Here is a 12,435-nt window from a genome sequence, read left to right on the forward strand (position 1 = left end):
AATTTTTCGAAATATAATGAAAAAATTAATAAAACAAGTTTAATAATAGACCAATATCAGATACAATTAGATAAAATATTTAAAAAGTATAATATTTCAAAAAAAGTATTTTGTTTGGTTTGGTTTTATATTCGAGATATATATTTTACTTACATTTCTACTTTGGATATATCTTAGACAAATACAGTCGAACCTGGATAAGCGAGAGACATTTTCCGGTACGGACGACCTCCATTAGCGAGAAACTCTTAGAGAAAACCATCTAAAAGCGAGATAAACATCGGTTCATTAGACTCTCGCTTATCCAGGTTCGACTGTATAACAAACACATAGGAGAAAATAAAGTATTTCTACACCACTACAATATCAATGAAAGCAATATAGCTTTTAAGCCTTATTAATAATTAAAGAAAATAAAACATACTGTAGCTGCGTGCATATTTTCGACTTTCGTACGCTTGTAATAAAGTCGTATTTGATCTAAGAGGTGCTGACCTCAGACTCGGTGTCGTCATTGAGCCACATGAAGCGACGGATCTCCTCCTCGGACGAGGGGCAGCAGTGCGGTGGAGCCTTCTCCAGAATCCTACGTAACTCCTGGATAGATTTTATGTGGAATTAGACTTTGGTGTTAGAGTAATTTGAAGTAAAATTAAATCCGTGTTTACAATGCCACTAATATAAGCAGAAAAAAATTTAAGAAAAGTAATCGAAAACTGTCAAATTTTATCTCTTGTTCAAATTATTTTTACGGCTTTTTTCATGTTTTTGTTAATATATGAAAAGTTTGATTTCTAATATTTTGTTCAAACAATTTGATAATTAACCGGGCAATAAGTGATAAATCAAAATTAGAATGCGAGCATTATTAAAATTTTAAACACAGTCGACGAGAGTTAACATAAGTAGTACCTATCTTGAGATTACCTTCATATTGTTCTTGTTGCGTGCGGCGGCGTCGAGATGATTGACCATTGGCGCGGGGTAGTCCTTGCCGATGATACAGTTGGCGCGCTCCTGCACGTCGATCGGAGCCTTCCATGGCTCGTATCTAACACAAAATTATACTCGTTCGACAAGAAATATTACTACATAACAACTAGTCCTTAGTAGTAGACCGTGGTTAAAAATATAATGACTACTAGTAGTCCTCATTTAATGGCATCATCACGGGGCAAGCGCACTCGCTCCAGTCCAGCAGCGCTGTCATCTGTTGGGATTCACTCACATGTACTGCACTGGCACGCGCGCCAGCTCGGGCACGTAGCGGCGCACGGGGCAAGCGCACTCGCTCCAGTCCAGCAGCGCTGTCATCTGTTGGGATTCACTCACATGTACTGCACGGGCACGCGCGCCAGCTCGGGCACGTAGCGGCGCACGGGGCAAGCGCACTCGCTCCAGTCCAGCAGCGCTGTCATCTGTTGGGATTCACTCACATGTACTGCACGGGCACACGCGCCAGCTCGGGCACGTAGCGGCGCACGGGGCAAGCGCACTCGCTCCAGTCCAGCAGCGCTGTCATCTGTTGGGATTCACTCACATGTACTGCACTGGCACGCGCGCCAGCTCGGGCACGTAGCGGCGCACGGGGCAAGCGCACTCGCTCCAGTCCAGCAGCGCTGTCATCTGTTGGGATTCACTCACATGTACTGCACTGGCACGCGCGCCAGCTCGGGCACGTAGCGGCGCACGGGGCAAGCGCACTCGCTCCAGTCCAGCAGCGCTGTCATCTGTTGGGATTCACTCACATGTACTGCACGGGCACGCGCGCCAGCTCGGGCACGTAGCGGCGCACGGGGCAAGCGCACTCGCTCCAGTCCAGCAGCGCTGTCATCTGTTGGGATTCACTCACATGTACTGCACTGGCACGCGCGCCAGCTCGGGCACGTAGCGGCGCACGGGGCAAGCGCACTCGCTCCAGTCCAGCAGCGCTGTCATCTGTTGGGATTCACTCACATGTACTGCACTGGCACGCGCGCCAGCTCGGGCACGTAGCGGCGCACGGGGCAAGCGCACTCGCTCCAGTCCAGCAGCGCTGTCATCTGTTGGGATTCACTCACATGTACTGCACTGGCACGCGCGCCAGCTCGGGCACGTAGCGGCGCACGGGGCAAGCGCACTCGCTCCAGTCCAGCAGCGCTGTCATCTGTTGGGATTCACTCACATGTACTGCACTGGCACGCGCGCCAGCTCGGGCACGTAGCGGCGCACGGGGCAAGCGCACTCGCTCCAGTCCAGCAGCGCTGTCATCTGTTGGGATTCACTCACATGTACTGCACTGGCACGCGCGCCAGCTCGGGCACGTAGCGGCGCACGGGGCAAGCGCACTCGCTCCAGTCCAGCAGCGCTGTCATCTGTTGGGATTCACTCACATGTACTGCACTGGCACGCGCGCCAGCTCGGGCACGTAGCGGCGCACGGGGCAAGCGCACTCGCTCCAGTCCAGCAGCGCTGTCATCTGTTGGGATTCACTCACATGTACTGCACTGGCACGCGCGCCAGCTCGGGCACGTAGCGGCGCACGGGGCAAGCGCACTCGCTCCAGTCCAGCAGCGCTGTCATCTGTTGGGATTCACTCACATGTACTGCACGGGCACGCGCGCCAGCTCGGGCACGTAGCGGCGCACGGGGCAAGCGCACTCGCTCCAGTCCAGCAGCGCTGTCATCTGTTGGGATTCACTCACATGTACTGCACTGGCACGCGCGCCAGCTCGGGCACGTAGCGGCGCACGTACTCGCCGTCGGGGTCGAGTCGGCGGCCCAGGCGCACGGGGCAAGCGCACTCGCTCGAGTCCAGAAGCGCCTCGAACGCCGACGACGACACCCACATCCAGTTGCCCGCGCACACTGACCTGCGCAAGCTCACCTGGCTCGTACACACACCACTGTTGCATTTTTAAACGCGAAAAACTTATCTACCGTAGTGAATTCCCCACTACAGCCACTTGTAAAGTGTACAGACCAGTCGGCGTCGAGCAGATACTTGAGGAAGTGGTCGAGGCCGTGTTCCCAGGAGAGCCAGAGCGTGCCGCGTGTGAGGAAGGAGGCCACAGTGTTGCGCAGCACGTGGTGCAGCCAGCCCTCAGACCGCAGCTGCCGCATCGCCGCGTCGATGAAAGGGAACCCAGTGCGACCCTCTGTCCATCTAACATATAAAGGCTTATTTCTTACCCATATCAGACCAGAATGCCACATAAATAAGGATTCTATTTCTAAACCTAACCAAAAAAATCACTTTTATATATAATTTGTCTTATTCCGAAAGAGTGAAGCTTATTTACAGTACAGTACGTACTGCTTAATGTTTCCTATAACGACATAATTTATCACTGTCAAAATCTCTGTATTAAACAATGATAACAATCTTTTTTTAAACGGGGATTATGGTCTCGGAAACCAACGGTTAATTACTTTGCTTAGTTTATAAAACTTAAACAATTTCCACAATGACGATACTCCTAAAATAAATTAAGAACCTCTTGAGAAAAAATTCGCCTCCTTCAATTGCAGAAACTGAAAAAGATTTCAACTAAATAATATCAAAATATTGTAATTCAATTTCAACAACTATTTAAAAAAAAATACCTTGGAGAAAACAAATTTTATTTACACAAATAATATAAAAGTGACAATACTTAGTCAATTCATCTCCTTCAGGATTCTTCCAGGGTATATCAAGACAGATGGAGTTCCCGCTCATTTTCCCGTAATTTGGATTGTTTACACTCATCGTGTAAAAATATTCGCGCCAAATCAGCTGACCTGCAAATAAACAGCACACGGTATTACATGAACTACCTCAAATATATTAATATTATTGTAAATATTTCAAAATATGGTCCTTCGAGTCGGATTTAATATGGAATACATTGATACCTGTAATAAAATGACCACTAGAGAGCCGGCCTTGGTGCACTTGCTGGAACAAATCTTGTAAAGCCCAATAGAATCTGCCAAAATAAGGTGATTTTAATTCAAAATTTATTAACAGTCGACCCACGGGTAGTTCGTCCCCTGGCTAGTTTAGCGCCCCTTGTTATCCGACATGTTTATTTTCATGCTTTATAAATCGAATCGCCTGCGACTCCGTTCGCGCGGAATTAAAAAAACATAATAAGTAGTGTTTGTATTCTTACAGACTATGTTCTACATTTGTGGCAAATTTCATCAAGATCTGTTGAGCCGTTTTGGAGATACCTTTAAACCAACATCCATTCAAACATTTGCATTTATAATATTAGTAAGATAGCAAATTTTATAGCATTAATGGCGCTAAATTTAATTTTTACTTCGGACTATATTCGATCTGTAATTTGTCAGATTACAAGGTACTCTTTTGTAAAATAGTCCGAAATATAGCTTGTCGGATAACCGCGGGTCTACTGTATTTTATATACAAAACAAGAACTGTGTGAATCAATAAATTGTTAAAAACTTGAATACAATTACAATGTTTTCACTAGCCAAATCAAAATAATGAAACACAACTTACCTACGGACAGACAGACATCCGAATCGTAAAGCCGGACTTAGCGATATCGGCGGGCCCAAAAGGTCCGGGTTGCCGTGAGTTGGAAGGTACGAGCCTCTGCAAATTATCATTTTTAATATAACATCATTCGTTGCTAGTAAGGAATGGCAAATATATTCAATCAAGGCGATGTTATTGCTTTCTACAAAAAAAAAAAAAACATTTAAGTAATTATAACGTGTTTATGATGACCGACCTGCAGAATGTCTCGTACTCAACCTGCAGACGCTGCTGCATCTGGTGCAGCGCAGCAGTCTCTCCTCCCACCCAGCGGATCATGCGGATGTCCTCGCGCTCCAGGTGCACGTCCAGCTCCTCCGGCTTCGGTACCTTGAGACACCAGCTCGTCAGACATCACTAGCAATATTTTGTATACGGGAATACAAGGACTTGGATAGTGAGCCGAAGAAATTAACTAGTTTAATGCTAAAATTTAGTACTTTTTGCGCTAGACACTGTACTATATTGTTATCATTTAGTTTAAATATATCGCGAATTATCCTCACTTTATCGAAGACCGTGAACTCCTGGTAGAAGGTGTCGGGCAACACGCCGAAGTTCACCCCGGTGAGGTCCAAATCGCTGACGGGACGCGGCGGGTCCCCGATCGTCGACACCGTATGCTTTAAAACATATTTTTATATATGTTAAAATAACAATAATAAAGTTAAACACGTATTACAAGCTAGGTCTTAGCTGAAACACCTCATAACGCATCTGGTATTGCCATGTTCGTCCATGTTCGTTGATGAACACCCTAGTGTTCCTATTGCTCGTTTGCCCCCTTCACTTATAAAAAAAAACAATAAAAACACATTTACATTTTTCCAAAGAGAATGAACGATCGACCTGGAGGATGAAATCCTGGAGCGCCAATCCTACTTGAATGGGATAAAGACAGGGAAATGATAAATTAAAGGGATGACAATATATTTTTGTATAAGTATTTCGCAAGTAGAAACACAAACTGACCAGAAACATCTGATATGTGAGAGGTGGGATTCCCCCATTGTATCGTATGACGGTGTCGGGCTCCCACAACGTGTGGGACACGTGCTCGCGACACACGACCCCAATCTCGCGACACGTCGACTTCACCGCGTCATCGCGTGCGCGCCACACCGGCTCACAGTCCTGCTCGAAGCACAGCTTACTTATGCCTGCAAATTTCAGACATACCCACCATGACATTAGACCAATCATAGCGCCAATGTTTAAGGTCTTTTTTTAACAAGAAATTCTAAAATGACATTTCCTGGGTTGCCGTTCTTTTTACGCTGCTTAAAAAGTGATGTTTTTATTTAAAACTTAATATGTAATACAAATTAATCAGGTATAAATAACTAAATACTATTGCTAATGTATTTTTTTTTTACTTACAACAGTTAGTACATACTTGGTCAATAAGTACCTTATCGCCATACTCACGAAAATCCCCGTCATCGGCCGGAGACACTGAAGCTGGCAACTTGTGTAGTAAACAGATTATGTAGAACGAATTGATTCGCGTCTTACCGAATTCCTCCCACAGACGCCGGAAGATGACATGCGGCGTGCCCTTCACCATGATGAGCCGGCCGCCATACTTCTTAAACTGATTGTCCAAGTCCTCGAGTGCTTCCAGAAGGTATCGCATACGATTGTACCCCACAACCTTCGTGCCTATGCCATATGTTACAGATAAGAAGAAAACTAGGTAAAGCAATTGTGTTAATCTTTCTTTACATGTTCATTACCATCGATACATCTGACAAATTGTCTTTGGTAAATGTAAAAATTTAAATAGCACTGAACATGATAAATATTGAAGAATTCTAATCTTGACATAAACAATTTTTAATATTTTTTAGCTATAGTAATTATTCAGACTGTCAATGGAGGACGCCATTCGTAAACTATTACTTATAGTTCTTATACCTGCGGTTTCTCCATCGAAAATGAACATGGGAAAGAAGGGCACGGTCTTGTCTTCTAGAGCGCTGTGCAGCGCTGGGTTGTCGTGCAGCCTCAACCCGTGCCGGAACCATAACGCGCTTCCGCCCAACATTGTTCTTCAATATCTGGGTTATATATAAAAATTATATATTTATTTATTGAAATCGAACCGTTTCATAAGATTAAAAATCAAAGTTATATATGTATATATGTTGTTAATTAATTGCTCTTAAGTTTTGAATTTTTCGAATCAAAAGTAAACTTACTTCCAATCAATTGCGTTTCAACTAAGTTCAGACACACTAACGACAGTCTTAATTACCTTAAACGTATCCGAAGAAAATGTTAAACAAACAATTGTAATCCTCATGGAAAGGAGTAAGGAGAAAATATTATTTTCTTTGCAAGCAAAAATTCAATTTAAAATAGAACAAATCTAACCTCCAAGGTGTACAATCGTCTAACCACGACCTGTTACATAACATCTGTTGCGTTAGCACACATAGGTATAGTTAGGTGTATGTTACAGTATATATACATGTTTATACTTTATGTGTGGGTGCACGCTAAGCTTATCGACGTAGATTATAACTTTGCTGAACGCAGTAAGGTATTTGCAATTTATGTCACAGAGCAGGTTACGTAATATCGCAATGAAATATAATAACAACGGATGTTATTGTTCTGTGGCTTGTACTAATTAAAATATAATAAGAGTTCATTGACATCTGCTAGCATGTATATAAAGCAATATATTTTAACCCCTTCCAACATAACTCAAACTTGTTTGCCAAAAGCCAATAGTTGAAATTCACAAAAATAAAGATATCAGTAGATCGAGTTATTTTTGATCCAAACATTGACAACCCCTGATCCAATGCATATCAATCATCTATCGGCGGACTACACACACAAGCGCACTGAGGGGCATAAATTGTTCGTCTGATGACCCCTTTAACTGCTACATCTCGTTTGCGCTCAAGGTGAATATTAGATTCATTCCACTTTGGTCACCGTGAGGAATACGAAAAACATGAGTGTATACAAAGGAATTAAATATTGTGCTTTGAAATATATAGTTAGACTAGCTGTCACCCGCGACTCCGTCTGCACGGAATTAAAAAATAGCCTATGTGTTCTTCCAGACTATGTTCAACATCTATGCCAAATTTCAGCAAGGTGCGTTTAGCTGTTCTGGAGATACCTAATAAACAAAAAACCATCCATCCATCCATCTAAACTTTTACATTTATAACATTAGTAATATATATACTAGCTGTCGCCCGCGACTCCGTCCGCGCGGAGTTAAAAAAAAACTTTATAAGTAGCCTATGTTCTTCCAGACTATGTTCTACAACCATGCCAAATTTCATTAAGATCCGTTGAGCCGTTCTGAAGATACCTTCAAACAAACATCCATTCATCCATCCATCCATCCATTCATCACATCCATATATATAAAAGAAAGTTGTGTTAGTTACACTATTTATAACTCAAGATCGGTCGAACTGATTTAGCTGAAAATTGATGGGGAGGTAGCTTAAAACTAGGAGACGGACATAGGAACTTTTTTATCTTTTGTGCATTTTTTTTTATTCCGCGCGGATGGAGTCACGGGTAAAAGCTAGTTTATAATATTAAGTAAAATAATCTGATAATAAGATGACATGACCCGAATGAAAAAGGTGGAACGTTAAGTTAAGGTGGTAAGTTAAAATGACTAACTCATTAAAAACGTATAAGTCTATTAATCGATTATCGAATTTCAGAGTGAATGTCACATTGACATACATTTTTAACCCAAGCTTTTATTTGGAACAAAGGACAAATTAAACTATAATTCTATTACTAAATGTTTTGTTAAACTTGCTTAAAACACCTGCAGTTGTAGCTTAACATAGTTAGAACAAATGCTGTCAAACACAGTCATGTCACGTGTCTTATTTACACGGGCGATATAGTTTCAATTTCATTGTGCTTTTAAAATTTCTTTACCAACGGTAAGTTTCCACTGTTTAAATTATTTTCCAAAAACATATTGTGATCCTCTTAGTTTTATAAAAACGCGTGCAGTTTAAAAAAACTTGATAGGGGTATGAAAAATAGATAGTAGCCGATTCTCAGACCTACTGAAAACACATATAAAATTTCATAAAAATCGATCAAGCCGTTTCGGAGGAGTATGGTAACTAATATTGTGACACGAGAATTTTATATATAAGAAAAAACAGTGATAACAGCATGTTTTTGTACAAGTTTTTCGACAGTAGGAACTGACGGTAACCACTTATGGTGTGTATTATCTTTCTTTATACAAACTGATACATTAACAATGGCGTTATGATTATTTGGATGTGGTCAATAATTAACCATTCTATGAATTCAAAACACCCGATTACTTTATCTCAACCAGGTAAGAAACTTAATTTTACAGTACAATAGTAATACATCAGAAATAACTTGTTCGTGTTAAAAAGTCTTAAAACAAAATGTTACACTAAATTATTCTGGAAGATAATTGTTAAAAAAATAACACATAGCTTACTAAGGACGAAAATCTAAGAACTTTATCAAAATACTAGCTGTCGCCCGCGACTCCGTCCGCGCGCAGTTGAAAAAAAAAACTAAATGGGGGGGGGGGTTATGAAAAATAGATGTTGGCCGATTCTCAGACCTACTGAATATGCTCACAAAATTTCATGAGAATCGGTCAAGCCGTTTCGGAGGAGTACGGCGACGAACATTGTGACACGAGAATTTTATATATTAGATATACAAAATATTAACGTAACTTCAAACTTTTTAATAAAGTTCGCTCCTTTTAAAATCAAACGAGCATTTCAGTAATTGGTAGCGCGGAAAGTTCATTAAGACCTTACAAGTGTATCGAAATCACATTCCATTAATTTCATAAAAAGAAAAATATTGATCGCGAAATCAACTAAAATATTGTTTTTTAAATTGGGTTAAACAATAATTTAAGATACAATTTACTACCTCACTGAGAATAATTTGTAATCTTTGAGGTACATCCCTAAGTGCAAAACACCCAAATCTCCGCATTCCCGGGGCTACGTTCCTTAAATGTACTGTGAATACCGAAACCGCTAATAAATATTTTAGACTAATACGGAATTCGACTATTTTTTGGTCCGTGAATTTTTAATTGGGGTCGCGAATAAGGAGATTTAGCAGTTAAGGCTCTTTTTGAATTGTAGTTGCCCATTAAACCATTACATAATAAAGTTATTTGTTTAGAAATACTCATACGTATTTTTAACCTAGCTTCAGTCCGCGACTATCCCTCGCGGAGAATTTAAACAAAGTAAGCGGCCTATGTGTTTTCCAATACTTAGTTCTACATGTATTCCAAATTTCATCGAGATACGTTTAGCTGTTCTGGAGTTTTTTGGTCAGATTCCATACCCAGGATCAAACAATCAATTTACACGTTGCAAATGTTCAAAGTTGTATAAAAAGAATTAATAAAAAATATTATATTAATAAAAGAATTAATAACAAAGGCATACTTTTACGTGTAAATAATGTCAAATCAAATTTAAATAATACAAAGATAGTAATAAAAAACTTACTTCTATTAGAAGGCTGTACGGGAACTAATTAACTCAGTTCACAAGTCAGAACGCTACGGCTTCTGAAAGCAAACTGAAAGCTCCTGACGATATTCCGTAGTCCGTACTTACGCTACACGTAACGAACATTCTGGAAACTTTTCCCGAGTATCCAATATCGCACAATAGGCAACCGTAAAACACTAGGTATGTTATATAACTTCCACATATGAACCTCTAATTAAAAATATATATATAAATAAACCATAGAGCAATATAATTTTAATTTTTCTTCTCATAGAATCATTAACTGGTTTTGATGAATCGACTTCTGGTACATTTACACCAGATTATATCCAAAACTCAACTTTATTCCCCGGCAACGTGCACCTCCGCCAAACAGTCTCCAAAAAAAACACTTACGTCAACTTTCCGAAATATATGGCGTTTTTTTTATGCTGGCTATTTCACTTTATAAATAATTCTACATCATCTATCATAGATAACATTCAATTAGCTACTATTATATCTAGCATATTCCCTACTTACAAATTGAACAACCTTTTTAATCCTAGCTCTTAGACTATACCATATAGTTTTCATTAGTTTATACAGAAAATGGGCCAAAATTTAAACATCATAATATGATACAATGAGCGTCGGTGGCTCAGGAGTTAAGAACTTGACTTCAATCTGCAGATCCTAGGTTCGAATCCCGCCATATACCAATGTGTTTTTCGATTTTAGATTTACATATGTACATTTATCCGACGTTCGTACTGTGACGGAAAACATCGTGATGCAATCCGCACATATGTGTGAACTCCCGGGAACAAAGACGGGGTTGCGAGTCGTTTCCCGAAATGGCGAAAAGTGGATTGCAGAGGTTTATTTGATCACACCAAATGGAGGTCCGTGATCTCTGCCCACTCCTCTGGGTTTAAGGCGTGAGTGTGTGTAGTTGTATATTATGATACGATTTTTTTTATAATTATATGTATGTAAGTTGTCTCTCCCAAGTAGGGTTGACGACAGGCAGTCGACAGGCAGTAAAAACTTAAGTCAAAACTTTAAGGTTTATATAATCTTGTGTGCCAACCGAACGTGAGTGGGAAAAGGCCAGGGAGGTGATATATGTCAGTTGTTATCTCTATGGTACACAATCAATACTTATGTATTTATTTGGATCTATCATAAAACATCTAAAGGATGACATTTCATTTTACAATCCTATCTTGGAACCAAAACCAAACTTGGAATTCAGAGGTTACTGACTTTTACAAGGGTTTATAAATTTAATATGGTTGTAACATTAAACTATATGAATTTTGCTTACTCTATATTCCTTCCTTTTTATTCCCAGCTACTTATTTCTACACCTACAAATCTGTTAACGTTTACGTAAAGTCTAGAAAAAATTGGCAAACATTTCATCAACATTGCAAAGTTTTCTTAAGCCATCGATAAATTTAGAAACTCAATTAACGAAAGTTTCGCTTAAGTACGCAAAGAGAACACATACAAATGCAAAGGAATATTTTTTCTTTTAATTAGTTTAGGATCTATTTCTAACTAATTACGCAAAATTTAACATTTCTTAGTAAATATTACTAAAGAATATTTCAGAAATTTAATCTTAGAAAACCATTAAAAATGTCACAACTTTTGTTATGTTTATTTTGTGTGTTAACAAAGGTGCAGGGTCGAATTTTTTTATGCCACCGTCAGGAAAATGAGTCAATATACCGACTGTAAGACATTTTACTTAAAGGAAACATGCTTTTATTTTTAAAAATAAATGTTTTATGTAAAAAACCTAAATCCATATCTATGGTTAACAAATGCACCAAAAACAGATATAGACAAGTTTATTAACAAACCTATTAAATATGAAGGGGATTATATACAGACCAGATCAAATAAAGGATGATACAATAGGATAATATTAACAAGTATACAAATGATATTAAATACAATAGAACAAATACTACTCAATTAAGGACATATTTGTGTGCAGTGGGTTAAGAAATCGACTTCCAATCTAGAGGTCTGGGGTTTTATACCGGGTATTTACTAACGTGTTTTCGCTTTGTATTAACCATTAACTTAAAAATCGAAAATACCACACACAAGTACTAGTTAAAAACAACAAACAAAGATCTAGTTTAGAAATAGGAACTTATTATTCGGTTAAAAAATAAAAAGTTATGATTTGACTTGTTGACTTACCTGCTACCACATAACTATTTAGTGTTTGGCCAATTTTTATACGTCAAATTCTTTGTTGGAACCACTGCTTAGGCAATACTATATTTTAAACATTGTTTCTTACGCTAATAATGCATTTTTTTTTTCAAAAAATAAAATGTAAACTAGTAAATAAATACAAGGTCAGTT

The 12,435-nt window shown here is 39.5% G+C and overlaps 1 protein-coding gene across 5 annotated transcripts; it reads right to left on the minus strand.

The window, feature by feature from the left end:
- Positions 1-118: 118 nt before the first annotated feature.
- LOC106708035 (cryptochrome-1) lies at positions 119-12,399 on the minus strand. 5 transcript variants are annotated; one of them, XM_014499499.2, is made up of 13 exons: positions 12,268-12,399; positions 6,449-6,591; positions 6,047-6,193; positions 5,504-5,691; positions 5,038-5,154; positions 4,728-4,861; positions 4,493-4,588; positions 3,877-3,950; positions 3,636-3,762; positions 2,963-3,145; positions 2,685-2,852; positions 928-1,051; positions 119-597 (listed from the first exon to the last, which is right to left on the minus strand). In XM_014499499.2, exons 2-13 carry the CDS (start codon positions 6,576-6,578, stop codon positions 481-483), a joined length of 1,605 nt encoding a protein of 534 aa, XP_014354985.2. In that variant the 5' UTR covers positions 6,579-6,591; positions 12,268-12,399; the 3' UTR covers positions 119-480. The 5 variants fall into 5 exon arrangements, with proteins under 5 accessions (XP_014354985.2, XP_014354986.2, XP_045535573.1 ...); XM_014499500.2 differs by lacking the exon at positions 12,268-12,399 and adding an exon at positions 10,060-10,150; XM_045679617.1 differs by lacking the exon at positions 12,268-12,399 and adding an exon at positions 6,908-7,225.
- Positions 12,400-12,435: the final 36 nt, after the last annotated feature.

The sequence above is a fragment of the Papilio machaon genome, chromosome 10 (assembly GCF_912999745.1).
Source record: "Papilio machaon chromosome 10, ilPapMach1.1, whole genome shotgun sequence".
Lineage (NCBI taxonomy): Eukaryota > Metazoa > Arthropoda > Insecta > Lepidoptera > Papilionidae > Papilio > Papilio machaon.

Excerpts from the sequence above, each read along its gene's own strand:
- LOC106708035 (XM_014499499.2), bottom strand. The coding sequence starts at position 6,578 with ATGTTGGGCGGAAGCGCGTTATGGTTCCGGCACGGGTTGAGGCTGCAC. Across the intron at positions 6,194-6,448 it reads TTTCGATGGAGAAACCGCAG|GCACGAAGGTTGTGGGGTAC; the intron begins GTATAAGAACTA and ends CATATGGCATAG. Across the intron at positions 2,853-2,962 it reads TATCTGCTCGACGCCGACTG|GTCAGTGTGCGCGGGCAACT; the intron begins GTCTGTACACTT and ends GAGCTTGCGCAG.